This window comes from Sinohyriopsis cumingii, chromosome 4 (genome assembly GCF_028554795.1).
Source record: "Sinohyriopsis cumingii isolate HCF-2022 chromosome 4, ASM2855479v2, whole genome shotgun sequence".
Classification (NCBI taxonomy): Eukaryota; Metazoa; Mollusca; class Bivalvia; order Unionida; family Unionidae; genus Sinohyriopsis; species Sinohyriopsis cumingii.
This window is the reverse complement of record NC_142964.1, coordinates 92,672,878-92,692,688: the sequence shown is the minus strand read 5'-3', so window position 1 is coordinate 92,692,688 and position 19,811 is coordinate 92,672,878. Positions and strand designations below refer to the sequence as shown.

Below are 19,811 nucleotides of genomic sequence, written 5' to 3'. Positions count from 1 at the left end.
GTCTCTAACACCTTTGTTTGCATGATGGAAGTGGGTGTTAAAATGGAGGTAAATTCAAAACCTAACTGGATACAAGAGGTATTTGTGTGATTATTATGGGAGGTGGACTGTAAATGTATGTCGTTATTCAAATAATTGAACATTATACATATACATATATATAGATAGATATTATTCTATAAAGGAATCAGCCTTTATCTTATGGCACAATACTTTGCATTTGGACGGTTTTGTTTCCAGGTGACAGTTGCTAAAAACTTTGATGAAATAGTCAATAATGAGGACAAGGATGTTCTGATACAGCTTTATGCCCCATGGAGTCCACTTTGCAGGTCCTTCGAACCTAAATACCAGGAACTGGCTGAAAAGGTATGAAGATACTGAATACACAACAGTTACTGAATTTTCTACAAGCATACAATATTTGGAAATAAGTGAGACACGTAACGATTTTTAATCTTTGAAAAATGTAGTTTTTGTTCACATACCAAAAATTGCAAAATGATTTTGATGCATGGATTTTAAAACTTGTTTGATATTAATGCTAGTATACAATTGAGTGTAGAGGATATTAGTGTTGCAAATCAGTTGGAAAATGAACATACCAGGTAGCCAATGTTTAAAAAATCTTTTCATGCATCGAACACATTTTTGTCAAATTATGAACAGATTACAAGCAATTTATAAAGTCAAATCACTTAGTTACATTTCTTATTGTACTCAAACATTTTACTAACAGATGATTTGTGTATCACCTATTAATGACGAGCCTAATATCATTTATTATATTCTCATGTTTCGAAACGTAAATCCCGAATAAGGGTTTTAAAGTATATGAATAATGATGGGTAGGTTACGAAGTAGTGTATGGTCGAGACAGATTTATCTTTCGAACTACAAAGTATGTCGTACCAGCATGTGCAACATAAGAGATGAACACAATTCTTGTTTACAGTATAAATGGTTGTTACAAGCTATAATTCTAGTTTATTAGGGAACACAGTCTCTATTTCGATAGTATAGCTGCAAGAAATATTGGAGATTTTCGTCACATTTGAACTATGCTGTCATCATCAATGTTGGAGAATGCACTCGTGTGTACCATGTGGTGTACATGGTCAAACTGTAATGATCAGCATGTGGATAATCAGGGTACATGTTCTTTTGGATGTTGTACATATACCTATGTAATTAGCTGCACTGGTTATGAGATTAAAAGTGCTTATGAAACAGGTCTGCGTACATCGTCTATGGTCTGTTCATCTTATATCGTTAGTCCATCAATAGCTGATTTCTAAAAGACTAGAACCTATTTTTCTGATATGCAATCAAACATGCATTATGATTTAATATCATTCACATGTTTGACAAGATCCTGCACAATAATAAGGTGGTATATCATGTAATTTGTAGAGCTTGTCTTCACCCAGAAAGCTATATTTCTTATCCTTTTTGCTTGGATAGGACATTGAACCGTTTGCTTATATCATGCTATATGAACCAAGTTGGACATTTCTCCAGCAATGAGATATTCTGCCTCTTTGTTTGACTTTGATGCAACTGTATAGGCCAGAATGCTAGCCCGATTTTGAATAACCGTAAAGGATTTGTTAAGATGATAAATTAACATGAATGAGTTTCACGATTACTAATGTGATGGTCTTGCATCAACTTCGTTAAGCTGTAACCACCGTAAAAACGTAATTTTCATGCAGTACTGAATCCATCAAGAGATCGGACACTTTCGAATGTGACTAGGATCCACACATAATTGTGAGGTGATCTTATTTCAGATTGACAGAAATCTTGTAGCCATAGTTTTTATATTGTGCTCAAGATTAAAATGATATAGCTTTATATGAGCAAGAACCTGCATGAACTTGCTAATGCACGTAATCTGTATATACTAAATACTTGATTTTTATGAGAGTGACTAGTCGTATTACCAATTTCCTAACTGTCCCTCTGGTCCTATATTTGATCAATCATGGTCAATATTCTTAAGCCATTAAGGTCTGGGATGAGTACAGTTATGCAAGGGAGCCAGGCATATTAATAATTTAGCTTTACCTCTGATATGAAATGTTTATTATGAACACGATCTACATATATTAGAGAGGTGATTTTGCATATAACTGGACGAGCTTCTTACCAAAGGAATATACTGTGTTCTCACCAGACTGTAATCATACTTGTACAATTGTAAAAAGGCGTAGTGATGTTGCTTGATTCTTTCTATCAGCAAGACTTATGCATCAATAGGTGATTAGTTTATATTTGGTATGGAGATACTGTAAACATTAGAGACTATATATTCATAAGACTGTGATCTTACTTTGCAATTTGATCGGTGCCATCAGCATATTGGTTGAGTACGAGTTTGATATGCATGCACACTAATGATGTAAAATGGTATCACATTTGTCAGCAATTTACAAACTCTACTTTTGATCAGACTTTGACCACACTTTTTGTACTTGTTTTCATATTGTCAAGATCATCGAGGCAATATTATTGCATATTCATAAGCTAATCTTGTGTCTGACTGTCAGGGATTTTTACAATCGGAATGTTCCGTACTGATATGATCAACGTCATATTACATTTCTATATTAAGGTGAAATCATCGCATATAAATCAGATATTTTGCGAGAACCAGGAATCTTTATACATTACTAGGATTCGAGATGAATTTGCCTATCAGCAATATAATGTGCGTATTAATTAACCATAGTGTTTAGATAGACTGCTTATGATAATGAAGTAAAATAATGAAAATCCGTATAATATAATATGTGTGGAAAAAAGATTGCATACGTTTTTGTCCTCACAATACCACACTCGCCTGCTTAGTGAATGCATCATCAGTGGAGCTATGAAATTCGGGTGAAATAATAAACATTGTTCTATGACTGATTTGTTTAACTTTACGTCCATGTTATAGTTTAGAAGATAATACGATACAGTACAGATCAGTTAATTAAATTTTGTTTTCAGTTGAAGAATGTGACAAATCTGACAATTGCCAAAATGGATGTCACGGTTAATGAGCTGCCAAAGCCTTATGAATATTTAAGGCGAGTATCATGTTTTGACAACAGACGATATGATTAGATCACGTGATAACATATGTAAAAAACATCATGCAATTTAAGTTGATTTAGAAACTAAATTATAATTGGTAAAATGGTTTAGTTTCTGATTAAAAATATGTAGATAATATCTACTGTGTTGCACCATACATTTTATGTCAATTGATACAGTTGTTGCCAAGGTGTTATCAAATATAACTGCCATTACTACAAATCAAAAAGTCTTCAAGAAATGTCTTCAGACACCTATTGATCATGAATCGACCAAATTAAGGAATTGCATTTACTCTTTAGTGGAGATTTAGTGTGCTCTGTATATATTGTACGAAATATTGCACATGCTTATCTCTTTCTAAATCATGTTTAATAATGACGTTTGAAACTGAAAATCTATGCATATCTTCCTTCTACAATGAAAGTCCTATAGTAAACATTTGATTAAAGACAAAATGAATTTGACTCGGCTGCCAAAAATAAATATTTTGTGTTATTCATATTGTATTAGTGCCTCGTGCTTCTGAAAGGTGTATTCTACCATTGGATGGTCACATTGAATATTTTGCGGAATATTTCCTGTTAACGGTGAATCCGAAGGATTTCTGAAATGTGTTATCTCAAAGGTTTCATTTTATTTCAAAGTTGAAATTATTGTTTGCCTTTTTGCTTGGTTTGAACATCTCTTATCTCTGTCATATTTCAGTTTCCCGGTCATATATATTGTTCCTAAGGGAGATAAGAAAAATCCAAAGCTTTACAATGTAAGTATTATTAATTCAGAATGTAATAATATGTGACATATTTTCCCTCTCATGTGAAGCAGTGGCGATATATAGGTATCAATCTCCCAACGTAATTGTCATTAATTTAGACGTCCACATGAATTCTTGCATTACTTACTTTCAGTGTGTGTGACACTGTTACATAATACAGTCAAGAAACGTTTAACGCCACTGTTAAGTAATAACGTTATGAAATTGCTTCTGACATTGTTACATAATACAGACATGAAACCGTGTGTGACAGTATAACATAATACAGTGATTAAGTTGTGACAGTTTCATAATAGTCACGAAACGTTTTGTACACTACATTTCTGAAATCTTGTGTGACACTGGTACTTAAAACTGTCATGAAAACTTGTGTGACATTTTTATATAAATACAGACATAAACGCTTGTGTTACACTGTTTCATAACACAGTCATGAAATGTCATAAGTCTATTTGTTATAGAGGGTACATATATGATGACATACTAGCGTTAATTTCAAGCTCCAATTTCGTTTTCTTATTATGCATAGGTGGAAAAGACAAGACATGTCATTCTTTGGAATTGTTATTTGGTGTATTAAGCTTAAGAGAACTACCAAATCCTTCCTTATTGTTGTTAAGCCCTCAATAGTACACGGTTTAATGGTTGATTTTGAAATTTAATAATGGATGGAATGGAAGGTACATGATGGAAAGGCAGATCCAGAAATATCGTTTAGCACTGGAGTTTGAGAAGAAAGATAACGACTATTCCACGGGTGTGTGATATGTAATCCCACGCAAAAGTTTTCGAAACATTATGTCTAAAGTGTCAGTCGCTTGTATAAGAGGTTTGTAAGTAGCATTCGTTACACAATCGTGCCAAATTTGGCTTCAGATTCAAACTCCTCTGGTAACAGACTTGAAGACCTTATGTAATGGTCCATTGTCTCTCATCTGGCATCTATTGTCCATTAGCATGTGACCATTTGGCGGAATATCCTTTTAGGTCATGTATGTACTATCAATGTATTTATGTAGGTAGAATCGTCTGGGCTACTGGATAGTCAGATAGGTTAGAAGTTTAGACAATCATTCGTTTTCAAAAAACTAAACTCACTTTAATATGAAGTTACTGTGAAATAGTGATATTGTTTAGATCGGTTATTTGAAAGAACTGCTAGTAAAAGTTAATTTGCTTTCAAAGCAAATGCATGCAATATATAATTGGTCCTATATAACTGTATGCTAATGTTCCGGGCCTTGCGGAATGAGCCGTGTGCGAGTAGGGTAACCTTATTTTATAGGGTTGTACTGCCAACATTTTGAAGAATACACTATCACTGCCACCATTTTGAATAATACACAATTACTGCTAAAATTGTGAAGAATAAATTATCACTGCCAACATTTTGAATAATACATAATTACTGCTAAAATTGTGAAGAATACACTATCACTGCCAACATTTTGAATAATACACAATTACTGCTAAAATTGTGAAGAATAAATTATCAGTGCCAACATTTTGAATAATACACAATTACTGCTAAAATTGTGAAGAATAGACTATCACTGCCAACATTTTTTTAGAATACACTATCACCGCTAACGTTTTGAATACTACACTATCACCGCCAACATTTTTTAGAATACACTATCACCGCCAACATTTTGAAGAATACACTATCACCACCAACATTTAAAAGAATTTTGAATAATATATATCATTGGTAACATTTTGAAGAATGTATTATCAGGCTTTCTCTTTAATATGTCCTTGTGGGAAAACTGCATTCCGCTTTATTTGTCAAAAGGCCATATTAGGTCGCATATCAGGCATCACTAGAATCTAACAATTTTTGGGGATTCATTAATATGAACAATGGATATCACTGTAATGTCCGTTATAGCAATTGTTAAAATGTATGATTCTATTGCATTTTGCTTAATAAATTCGTGAAATAAATGCATAAGCAAAATAATAAATTTTCTTTTTATTCCAGGATGCACTGGAGATTGATTCGCTTATAACGTTCATAGCTAAAGAATCAACAAATGGACTCGAGGGATACAACATAAAATGAAAGTTGAAGAAGACCGAGCTGTACTATGTTAATAGCACTTACATCGCGCATATAATTATCTTCACTAGGATTGAATTGATGTCATATTAATCTGTTTTAATTAATGTTGTTACAGCTCTTCAACGTTACAATTAGTTTCATTATGATTCATTTCCGGATATAATATCTTCCGCTCTGTTGTACATGAATTATTCTATCAAATCTATCACAATATAATCTGAATCAAAACAACTTAATGCCTTGCATTATATAGCTTTATTCGTTTATAGGGCATTGTTTTCCTGTCCTATCTTCTTCCACTCTTGATGATTCCTTCTATAATGTGGTATTCCATATACTATTGTTTAGTATATACCCATTCATCGCTATAACGTTTTTCATATATATCTCAGTCAACAGTAATTGGCTACATCTTCAATGTTATAACAAGTAAAATTTATACTGTCTATTTTGTTAGTAACACTAGTTTGGAATGTCTTTTCACTATGTAGTGTAATCACCCGAGAAAACTGTTTAATTATGTTTAATTCAGGAATAAATCTGATCAGTGTAAAGGAGGATACCGTTTTGTTTTATTTCCCACCCATGCGACAGAGAAATCTACTTGTTTTGCTAACCTTTCTTTTCTTGTCTAAGTCTAGTCATCACAGACCAGTCGTCTCAGTCAAGGTTTCCACGCACTCAGAACAACTTTTAAAAAAAAAAAAACTCTTGCTGTATTCTGCTGTGCCTGACGTATACGTATTTGTACTAAAATCAAACAAAAACAAAAACAACAACATCAACAAATATATAAAAAAACGTAGTAACTTAAGTTAAATCCAATACAAAAACAATTCGAGAGAGACAAAGACAAACGCATATGATGACGAGCTTTTTGGTATTATGCTTGTTCGTTCCATACATCATGGTCAATTGTATCCTTTATGCAGGCCTAGCTCAATGCCTTTTTAAATCAGCGTCATTAAATGTAGCTAAAGCTACCTAACTAGTTTTAAATACTTCGTGTGAAACATATTATATACTGTTAGCTACATTTAGCAATAGGTAGGATAACAGTCTCAATGCTATGTGAAATGAACAATATAACAGAAAACACTAATCCATGTATAATTTGTTAGATTTTATCTCCTTCTCTTACTTTTTAAACAGAACGAGGGCGTTTAGATAGTGAGTATAATAGTATAATGGATGTTATGGTGAATGTAATCGATGGTAATTTTGTGGTGTAAGGGATAGTCTATTTAACGGATAGTCTATTTTGTGAAATTTCATCTTCTTCGTTTACATTCTAAGCTAACACATGCTGTTTAGAGTGTGCGTGCGTGCGTGTATGTTTTGGTCTTTGTTTGTCCTTATAAAACTCCCGTTGTACCTATCAAATTAATTTCACCTATCTACCTACCTACAGTAGCGCGTATTCAGCTCATCCATTTGAAAACCTGTTTCCATTTCTCCCTAGTGTCCTGTGCAATGACATCATTAAAGGTAGAACTGTTGAGGATATACATATTTTCTAGGGTTTTCCATAGGACGAGCTGTAAATATATACTGTTTTTTAAACAGAATCGTCACCCAAGTTAAGACCATACATATGTATTGGATTTTTCCATAGGAATTTCCTGCAAATTGTGACTATAAATAGACACTACGCATTTGTCCACATATTATTTTAATTAGTCTAAGAGATAGTCTATTATGTGAGATTTTAGATACTTCTCTTACACTCTAAGCGAACACAGGACGCTGGGATAATGAATATGATTTAAGGGATGGTATTGTGTGTCAAATAGATAGTATATTGTTTTGTAAGATATGATTTTTGTTAATGAGATTTCATCTCCTTCTCTTACATTCTAAGCGACTAAAAATCATCTTGGATAGTGAGTATGATATATTAGATAGCATAATGGTGTGATGGATACTATGTTTATGGTATACCGTATTGTCTTTTTTAAGATATCATCTTCTTCGTTTACATTCTGAGATATATACAAAATTGGAATAGAGTGTTATGTGGGGTATTACATGTTATAATTAATGGGATGGTTGGTACGTTTGTGGTGTAAGTGATAGTCTATTTTGTGAAATGTCATCTTCTTCGTTTACATTGGAAGGTATGCACAATATTTGGTGTGTGTGTGCATTGGTCTTTGTTTGTCCCTATAAAATTCTATTTCTCCCTGTCAAATTCAGTTTACTACCTACCTCCCTACCTACCGACCCACCTACCTACAGTCGGGCCTATTCAGGTCAGCCACTTAGTCTCTGCTGCTTTTTGTTGTTGTTTGTTCGTGTTTGTTTTTTGTCTTTGTTTGTTTGCAAGCGTACCGTTTGACTGTGAATATGTCTCCTTATCCTTAACAAAAAAAACAATTGGCCTTAAACGCAGAGGTAGTCTATGTGCGTGCATATATGTGTTTTTGCATGCACGCATTAGCTTGTGTGTGTGTGAGTGTGTGTATTTTGTTTGTATGTGCATTATAATTGTGTGCACAAGTACGTTTGTATGTGATTATGTGTTTGTTTCTTTCATTTCACAAACAACTTATTCCTTAACGAAAAATGTGTGTATGTATGTCTTAGTATACACGACTTAGTTTATGTGTGTGTATGTGTGCGCGTGTGCGTTTGCGTGTGTACTTCTTTTTGTGTTTGTATGTGTGAGCGCGTACGTTTGTGTGTGTCTTGGCATATTTACGAGGACCCGAGCTACGAAGCAAGCCAATATATTGAGGAATTGAGTACATTATTAGGACTTACACACCAGTCCTCAAAAACTGATTTTGCGGAAAATGGTTGAAAATGATCTACGTGTTATTTTGAAATTTCTCACAAAGTCCCTAATGTCTGACAGGCAGTTACCCTCCGTATGTATAGTTCTCACAATGTGCGGGCTTCCTCCATCGGTATGTTGGATTGCTAACCATACGCCTATCAGAAGGCATGTGATCATCCTGTCAGAACTTAGCTTATGTGCAATGTTACAGTAAAATTCGTATACCGATAAATACGGCTCATATATATACTTACTTGTATTATGATTGATTTTTAAAAAGAAATAATTTTGTAGAATGGTAAACTGGTGACGCCGGCGAAAAGTGCGATATTTTAAGCCCGGCGAAGCAGATATAGTGAGGTATGTTGTGGCGCGTTATTTTATGTGTGCATTGATTTTATTTCTTCTACCTAATGCACCTAACTCTTGGAAGATGGCAAGACATACTTAATCAAACTGCTAAGAAGCAAATATATTCTTTATAAAATTGTTTATTATTTTCGCGCAAAATAAATGTTCGTTATTTGATTCTGTGACATATTGCTTGTATCTCGTTCCACCAATGAATGAGCTTGATGCACATGACCTCATTACTTAAATTTAACTATGAGTCATACACATAGGATGCAAAAATACTGTGACTGACAGTTAAAATGTAAGTAACGATACAAGCGAAAGTTACTGGAGAAGATTTTGATTTCAATGTATTATTATTCTTACCATTACCTTGATTATCTTCAAAGGAACTAAATTATATAAGTGAGATTATATTACATTTCAAGATTCTGTTGAAAGATTATTGGAAATTGACTTTTAAAGAAACATTGCTTTCATCGTCAGATTTAAGATCGTATTATTTTCATACATAACAAATGTTGGTTTTGAAGGATTAAATGCCATTTGGAGCACAAGATAGGCTATACCTGACGGCCTGTGTAACTGGTAGAAGAAGTACCCTGGGAAATCTTAAGAAGAAGCATCGACCCACGATAAGCTGTTGGCAAGCTATCTGAAGTACCTACGTTAGCACAGCCTGAGACTCAAACCCACGTAGACAGAGGTGAGACGGCAGTGACCCGGAACTGTGAGTGCTTTAGACACTAGCCAATCGGGGACCATAAAACATATTTAAAGGACACTGACACAGCTGTGAAATGTATTATAAAGGTATTTACAGTAACAACGAAACACCTAAGAAAATCTGTTACAACAGCTCCTAATGAAGCTTATTCTGTTAATAATGATCCTGATATAAAGCATTTACACGCACAGAGTATTTAACTATGTATTATTTGTCTTCCAATAAAATTAAACAATGTCAGTTCAGGTCAAACAGATGATAAACTCAATTTTCGACAAGGTCAAGTCCAACATACGATGGTATATTACAATAAAGTGTAATGAAATATACAAATTTAAAAATGAATGCAAATTAAATTTACATAACAGCAGAATTTTGTGAACATAATATATTAAACGTCTTGACTCTGGAGTTTAGCACATGAAATAAATTGATGTACAATGCTTTAAACAAACAACAAGATGTGATTAGAAAAACCACTTAGGCTGTGAATGCATTTCTTGATGGTTACCACAAAGAACTGATTGCAAGAACCCGTGATAATCTGTATCGGAAGAGGAGCTTTTGGATTAAGGATATCCACTTAGTAATACATCTGTAGGTTGAAATTACATGATCATAACATGTTATTCAAATGTATAATACTAGAATGCCTTGACCTTTTGTTGTGTCAAAATAATTTTATTCAGAACGTTATAGAACCATCAGAAATATATTTATTGCAAGCTACAAGCTTTCTACATGAAAATAAAGAAATCACTGTCAATGTCAACATCTGTACTGTCAATATTATTTTTTAAAAATTGGTCATTACTATCTCCCACAATATTAAACTGAGTTCATCTTATGTCAAAACAATTTTTTCCAATATATATAATCATATTTAGTTAATGGTGTGTTACAATAATATGCTTGTCAGTGTGAAATTAAGACCCTAATGTTAATGTATTGGTTTCTTTACATTGCTTAGGGTTGTTGAATATAAATATAAATATAAACATGGAACCCAGTGTTATAAAAATATATGCCATAACACTTTCATTTGACAGAGTTCATATTAAAATGAGAAGAAAATTTAAATTGTACCTTTGGGTGAGTAACCACTTTAAAAGTGCCTTCTCTGGGTTCTGTGTATGTTTTAATGGAACAGCCCTTATATGGTGAACATTTGAAGAATTCCTGTTTCCAATGGTATCAATGTTTGAGGAATGTAAGATCTGAAAGTAAAAGAGAATATATTTTTTAAGTAAAAACTCCAAGTCAAGTGTGAGAGCAAAAAGGAAGAAAATGGTTCGATTACCATGGTCCATGGAGGAGAAGGTAGCTGTGGAAATACAACTTGGACAATTTCGAAGAACTGATTCAGTACCAGGAAAAGCAGCATGTGAAGAGGCAAATAAGAAGAAACCTATTATGGCAATGTATCAATGGAGCCAGATTAAAGTATATTACAAATTCGAAATAAAAAGCTATATTAAAGCACAAAAAACTCATGCCTTTATCTGCAAAATGCAAACAGATCATACATATTTGCTGCCCTATAAATTGGTACTTTTGGAATAGATAGTCTCGGCTTTGTGTTATACTCCAAATCGACATGTATATGGATTATGTAATTCAAATAGTGTCCTCGTTCATCGTGTAATTTTTTTAAAACGTAAATATATGTATTTCTCCAAAATAATGGAAAATAATGTGACAAATAATTATTATTTTGGAAAGTAAAAAATTAGCAGCCGACATTGAGAAGGATTTTGAATATCGACTTGATGTTCTACATTAAAGTCATGTGCATGATATGTAAATTGCGCTAAAACAGTATGTACTAGTACTATATGTTTTAATTTGATTATATATATGTGCTTTAGAAGATGACTAACCAAGACAAAGACCATTTCTTTTTGCACCTCATGATAAAATAAAATATGCCACGTTATGGTACAGATGTTTATGTCATTTGAAATCTGTATTTTTAAGTTAGTTGACAATAGTGATCAAACTCCTGTACAAAGACAATGCTACGTTCCATTATCAGTTGTTACCATTGTGTCAACAATTATGTCTAGTTTTAATTATGATAACCCCTGTCTCAGGACCAAAACATCTTTGTTGTGTTGTTGTTGTTGTTGTTGCAGAGTTTAACGCCATTTTCCAGCACACGATAGGCTATACATGGCGGCAAGTTAATGGTGGCGTACGAACCCGGGAAATCCCCGGAACGAACCACCGACCCTCGAGAAGCTACTGGCAAGCTTTCTCACATACCCATATTGGCCGAATCCGAGACTCAAACCTACGCAGCTTTGCAGTGTTCTTTACATCCTATTTAAATACGCCAATGCTCGAGTCTAGTCGTTCCAGTTAAAGCCAGTCTAATGTTCTGAAGACCAGTTCAAATCGGGAAATGGGACTACCCATAGTTTATTATGAATACAGTACCATGTAATGCCATGTGCTTCCTTGTGCAAGTTTCTGAACCAGTGACACATTTTGTACCAGCTGACAGAAATGTCATTCAGACTAACAACTAGCCTGAGCAAAGTTGGAAACCACATGCCACTTAACTATATGAAGTGTACATGAACATACTTTTAATTGTTGGGAAAGAAGAGGTCAATTTGCATACAGAGAAAATTGTACAAGATGATTCAATTATCATTTTTGGGACTTGGACACATATGGTGTCTATAGCAAATACAAAGACAAGGGATGAATGGTTCACAAAGACTTTACAAAGAAACAATGGGTACAGTTTACTCAGGTTGTAAGGGATGTAAAATTTTACTCATGTAGTAAAATGCATTCACTCAGGTAGCGAAATTATGGTGATAAAACAGAGGGACAGATATACAACTTATCTGTACAGTCCCGTAAGATACACTGAGTTTTACGAACCCCAAAATTAGCCCACGGCTAACAAATTACATGTTTGGAGATACACTACGTACACTGTTTCAGCTCAACGGCTGCTACTGTCCAGCTTCATGGCTGCTATAGACTCCGGACACTCGGAATAAATCGGAACACTCCGAACATTAGACAATCCGGTCACTTCAGACACATACAATCTGGTCTCTCCAGACACAGGCAGAGGCACTCTGGTCACTCCAGACACATACACTCCGGTCACAAACAGAGACTCTCTGGTCACAGACAGCAGACATTCAGTACATTAATGTTTTCAATTGTTCACAATTGTGCGTCAGGGATTTACACTGGAGAAAACTGGCGGACACGTTTTGATGCTGCGCATTTTTTTTTAATGCAAAGGATTTGCTAATGCGATAAGGATTCATTTAATATCCAATGCTTTGGATGAGGGATGGCATCGTGTATGAAGCATTATATGTATATCTGGTTGGCTGTTTCGTATGTACCCTGTGTTGCTCTCCACTATATGGAGCACACGATACGCGGAACCAGATTACCATAAGCAATGCTATGACAGAGTAGCTTCCAAATATCTCCCATGCTATTTAGATTGAGTTCAGCAAGATGTCGTTCAGATGTTTATCCTCAGTGATTGTTGCACTAACATGTGATCTTAAGATTGAAACGGAGTGTTGCTCTAACTTTAATGGAAAATATAGAAAATAATTCCCTTGACTGGAATACAGTCCATCCATAAGGATTACCGGTGTGACTTCTGATTGCGTGATTATTAAGACTCCAAAAGTGAAATATCCTTTCATAACAGGGCTTAAGAATTAAAAAACAATCTGCCCTTGTTTGCCACAAGATATCTGGAGAATACATTATCACCCAAGACATTCACAACAAAGGAATTGGTAAACTTGCAGAGACAAATGCCTTTTTATTTTATTACAAAGTCAAGAGATCCGTTGCAGATGTTGTTGGTTTATAACTTTTCTGCAATACCGAAAAGGTCTAACAGTTCAGGTGTAACTTAATAAAGAGACGATTACTGATTAGCCTCTTTGATTTTGGATAAATGTGTTTTAGGACGAAGTACAACGAAACCGACGATAGTACACATATTAAGACAGGCAATAAATTAACTGCCATTTGGTGGAAAATGTTTGATTGTCTTTTTGTATTGGCTTCTATGTTATTTGCTGGTCTATAATATTGATACAAAGAGACTATAAGGAGACTGTTAAAAGTACGACTTTAAACTAAAAGAACATTGAACTAAGAACAAAATTCTTTGAATGGACAATGCATTTGTGTGATAATTGTGTGTGTTAGTTTATTTGTATTTTTTTTTGGAAAGAGAGAAAGAGAGATTGCGAATGTTGTGCAAGTTGCAACATCCTATTTCAAGCTGATATAATTTTTCAGTACTTGTTTGACCCTCACATTTCTGGTGAACCCCCAGTTGGACACCGAGGTTTTTTCAACCCTCAATCTCTGGCACTTGCCAAATTCTTCTCTGGTAATGCATTGTTTCCGCGTATGTATTTTATAATAAAATGCAGCGAAAATGTTCAGATATTCATATGCACGATCACTTTAAGTGCATTATGCTCATTGGATTTATCATACAAAACTATGAAGATAACACATTGTTAAGAAGCATCGTCTGCTGGTACGACTCGACCTTGAGGATTGCCATGAAAGCTTACCACACGTAATCTAATTGGTTTTAAATGAAAATCATGCCCTTGAAACACTGAACATGGCCAACACAGCATCCATCTTGACAATATTGTTCTCGCTACTTCTGAGTGGATAGTCGTACCAATATGAGGTTCACACCAACAGACGTTTTCAAATGTCTCGGTCCTAAGTTAAAATGTAGCCGATCTGATGTTAAATATGGACACCATGGTAGGCATCTTGAAAATCGTTTTGTTACCCATAATAGAAAGTTACATTGTCGTCGGGTCGTCACGGAAAAAACGTATAATGTCTAGTCTGTTCTAAACACAAATGGTGCTCATCTGATGTCTAATATGGACAGAATACTGTTGCTTTGGTCGTGTTAGTTTCATATTCTTGGAGGAGAGATCATGAACTTATTACGATATGTGATCTGAAACTGTTTCAATGCAATGTATTACATGTAAACAATGGAATATTGATGATGTCAGGTGGTCAGAAAGTAGGAATAAAAAATAACTGAATCTTATTTTATGCTCACCCTAACACCTAACTCGTATAATTATTATAGTTGCAAAGAATGCCATCAGTTACTGGCACAAGTCATCAGTTTGATGCAGAATATAATAAACCCTCGTATTATTGTTATTAGGACTTGAGATGTCGTGTACAGTTAGTAATTCTTTACGATTTCAATTTTCATACTTTGCTATCTCCACAAAAGTACATATATCATCACCTTTGTGTATGATTACCTATATGGCAATCTTCTTTTACATAATGGCCCACAGTTTCTATAACCAGTCTATCCCTGTTAAAATGTATAATTTACATTTTGTAATCCGTGACATAGCATGAATATATGAAGCAAGTTTTGACAACAGGTACTATATATTTATATTGTATCGTATCAGTTACACACACACACACACACACACACACACACACACACACACACACACACACACACAAGCCAACATCAGTTTCAGTGAATTTGCATTGGGCAAACACACACACACACACACACACACACACACACGCCAACATCAGTTTCAGTGAATTTGCATTGGGCAAACTGACTTATTGACATGCGTTATTTTGCTGTCAACGTACATTTCTAGAAGTCTCATTTTTTATTTTAATAGAGAAATCGACAATTTAGATATGTTTGATATTCTTAAGATTTTATTTTGCACTATCTAGACATGATGCATATGTTTGCTATAATGCTATTTCACCTTTCCCAACTTGATGGTAATGTTGTATTGTATCAATAAAATAGGCCACAAAGTTGCAAACAGTGCCTGAGGTTTTGTTTTTGGCCAAATATTTTAAACTTATATTTTAATAAGATTTAAACTTATATATTTACATGTATATTTATGTCTATAGTTTAATTGCAGAATACATTAGTTCCTAAGCTTTTAAATAAATATCATATTTTTGCATGACAGGCGCAATAAGAAAAACACATTCGGGTTCTCAAGTTGATGGTTGTCTTTGATTGTGTGTAATTAGTTCTCACAAGGACGTCCTCATGATGATGGCAGTAGTACGCATAATGTTTAAAGAAGTATACGGCAACAATAAAGTAATACAGATATTGCCTGTGTTGCAGTTAAGCTTAAATTCAAATCTATATCATATACTTTCATTCTTTCTTATGGTCCTATGTGACGGTCCTCATACGTATATGAATACACCTATGTTTGTGTGTATTTTGTTTGGGTGTGTACGTTTCGGAGTTTGCTTCTTTCCGTTAACAAGCATCTTTTCCCTTAACGGAAATGTGTCTCTGCTGAGAGTATGTATGTGTTTTTGTATACACACGTTCGTTTGTGTGTGTATTTTGTTTGTGTGTCTTTTGTTTGTATGTGCGTGTACGTTAGTATGCGTTTGTGTTTGTTTTCTTCTCTTAACGAAAAACTATCCCATAACAAAGTGTTTGTATATGTTTGTGTATGTATGGCTTTTTGTACTCACATGTTTTAACAAAGTAGAGCCCATCTTATCATCAGTCTCAACGCTCATTACGTGGTCTTGCTTAAAAGCCCTAGCGGTAAATTGCTAGTGACTTCTTAGCCAATTGTCTTTGTCTGACGTTGTGGTGTATTGTGTTATCGGTGCATCCATTGCCAACTTGAGTTTGCAACAAAGAAACAAACAATTGTGGACTATTTTACATTGTGTGGTATTAAGAGAGCAATATCATTTTTGGAACTTTGACATTTGACCCCATATTTTCCCGTAATCAGACTGTGTTCTATGTATGAAGTGTTATAACCATTTACTCTACCAATGCAATACTGAGAGGAATCATTCTGGACACTATTATGCATCAGCTGTTAACATCATCTATATCCAACTAGTACCCATATTCAAATCATATTAAACACCACTGGTTGGTCTAAACCGAACATTTTGCTGACATTGTACTAATTTACTTCTACCTAATCGAATGTTCTGCTCAGTAAGTGGTTGGGATTATCCATTTAATTTTGATTGGGAAACTTGTGATTCTTTTGGAGAAAAAATACTGACTTGGAAATAACTTGAAAGAATAATATCATTTGTTGTTTTACTGTTGTTACGGTGTTTAATTCAATTTTTCAGCACAATTATTGCTATACTTGGTGGTCAGTATAAATGGTGGAGGAAAAACCTGGGAAATCCCAAAAAAGAACCACTTACGCATGATAAGCTAACAGCATGCTATCTTGCATACCCATATTTTCCGAGTCTGAGACTATGAGCCGACTCAGACAGAGGTGAGTTGGCAGTGATCCATAACAGTGAGCGATTTAGACCATAGGCTGTCTGATTTGTTTGGAAACGCACTTGTCTCTAATTTTAGTTGGGAAGGTAAAACGTACATGAGTACAAAAATAAATGATCCTGTTTTGAATGAAAACTCAAAGCAGTCCATCATTGTTGTTCTTCTCTACCCTCCTCCTTGAGTAAATGTTTGGTATCTAATTTACTTTGAAAAGACATATATAAATGGGTTGGAATAAGACTTTTACATGAGCTTATTTTCAGTAACTTAGTGCGTGTGTTTTGCTGTTTGTTCTATGGAAACCACATGCGGCTGATGCAAAGTTTAGTGTTGCAAAATATATCCTCAAGGAAAACAAAATACCAAGTGACAAAAACTTCTTAGAATACTGCGATGACACCGTCTCGCACCAGACCTTTCCTGTCACAATCTTAATTGCACTGTACACCATTTCAAACAAACTTGTGAAATTCTTTCTTTGATGCTTTTTTGTTTAGCTGTATGAGTTTCGTTAGTTAGGATCATTATTGATATAATAATGATTTAATAAATCGATACATATAGCAGCAAGGAAGGTGACGTCCAAGAGTGAACGTTCGGTTAGGTAAACGAGACGCAAACGCACAAGCATGAAAGGTAAAATAACCAATTTAGAGAGACCTCTGTCGGTTAGAAGTCTTTCTTTTGGCGTTATATATCTTGCATTTTCATTTTTGTTGGAATCTTTATTTTAGCGAATGGACTTTTTGAAAAGGTGGTCTGTTCACCCTCATATCAGCTATTTGAATGTTGGTATGTAGCCTTGTAGGCGTATTTATTCACCTTTTATTCAAGATTGATTGTTCTTCTAAACTTTATTGCTTATATAGGTTACCCATAGTCTCTTCAATAGTATATATTGCTCAGTATTTAAATTATGATCAAAATGTCCTGGAAACTCATTGGTTGTTATGGAATTTCACAATAGTAGCATGGTATTAAACAGGGTCAAAATAGAAAGAACGTTTAATTTACCATTTCATACCAGGTTAGGACGAATATTGTTCAACAGCTACATTTTGCTTTCACTGTGACTACACAGTGCACAACAAAGGCTTCTTATGGATGACACCTTTAGGTTGACCTCGGCAAAAAAGGCCAGACTACTATAACATTGATACCGTCGCATATATGTGTATGGTCGTGTGCAAGGAAGGAATAAATGTGTATGAAGATTTAAATAAAGTAAGTAAAAGACATTTGAATGTATGTGTCATCAAAATCAACTTCTATATAATTGCACCCATTAGTTACTGAAATAGTCGGCACTGAAAATAGATACGACGTAGCTTTTTATAAATGTGTCCTTGATTAACTGCTGCAGTGAGTAATGTGAGGGCTTTACATGATTTAATTCTCAGTTTGAAACTTGGAACAATAAATCATGTATTCTACTTTCAGTTTAGACTCGATGTTGTGTGTGGTTAGACTGGTTCCTTGTTATACCTTTGACTAAGGTTCGAAAGGTACGAGTATTTGTCAACTTTGACCGTTCCCAAAACAAAATGGCCAATGGTATTGTATCAGTGTAAACAAGTTAGTGTGCGGATGATTTCTTTGTGCTGTTATAATACAATTATGTCGATCAAAATTAATTATTTTGTGGGAAAATAGTAAGTGAAACTTTATGTAATGTGATGTGGCTCCTTTCGTCAAATGTTGTACTAAGTGAATGGGTTTAAAAAATGTGTGTAGCTAGGGCCTAATTGAAAAATTCATACAAATATATTCTTTGCGCTCAGAAGCAAGCATATTTTGGTATGTCTACTGATATTCGATTGTTCTCACTTAAAAATTGGTATGTTTCGCTTTCACCTCTTGCAGCACGCAAAGTATTTTATTTACGGTATTTTTCTTTTGTTGTATGCATACACCATACCCCTGGTCATGCAATGTAAGACCTTTAGCCCGTAGGCACTTAATTTAAGGGAAACTAATGCGTACACTTACCAGTTAACATAAATAAAGTGCCTGTGCTCGACCCTGTATAAATATCAGGTCGAGGTCCTTCATTTTAGGACTAACTACAACCTGTACCAAATCTATAAACGTAAGGTACTATATTCATCTAAAAGTACCTATATAGCCAACGGTTGTGTATATAGACAGTTTATACAAATATGTACAGGACATACTTCTCAGGTTCGGCCTGAAATGACCATATACTCCACCCTCAGGTATATAGTCTATATTTTCTCTCAAAATGACCCCAACCGTAAAGCAATAAAACAATTGGAAACTTTTCTGTAACATACTAAAAATGTATTGAGGTCATCTACATATTATTATAAAACTTTCTTACTATATTTATTGGTCCACTCTATGTGATTCAGGGTTAACCAAGCCAACAGTATTTTATTTTTCAAAGTCTCATAACAAAATATTAAATAGGTGCACGTAATGAAAACATAAAAACAAAATCTTGGTCAAATGATTGTAATATTTTAAAAACTGGAAAAATTACTATCATCGCTTGTAAATCTGACGATATCATCGGTATATTACAGGGCACCTACAATTGCTGACAGAACACATCGATCTGGCCAACATTCGACAATACACAGGCTTGATTAAACGCAACGTTTTGCCTCCAACCTACTTGTACCATCCCGTTTTACCTCATCATTGCAAAGGAAAACTGATGTT

At 34.4% G+C, this 19,811-nt stretch overlaps 1 protein-coding gene across 1 annotated transcript in view; it reads left to right on the top strand.

The window, feature by feature from the left end:
• LOC149801683 (protein disulfide-isomerase A3-like) overlaps positions 1 to 3,114 on the top strand; it is a 37,315-nt gene extending 34,201 nt beyond the window's left edge. The window contains exons 12-13 of the mRNA XM_089956832.1: positions 241 to 369; positions 2,998 to 3,114. Of these exons, the coding sequence (XP_089812958.1) occupies positions 241 to 369; positions 2,998 to 3,114 (246 nt within the window). The remainder of the gene's footprint in view (positions 1 to 240; positions 370 to 2,997) is intronic.
• Positions 3,115 to 19,811: the final 16,697 nt, after the last annotated feature.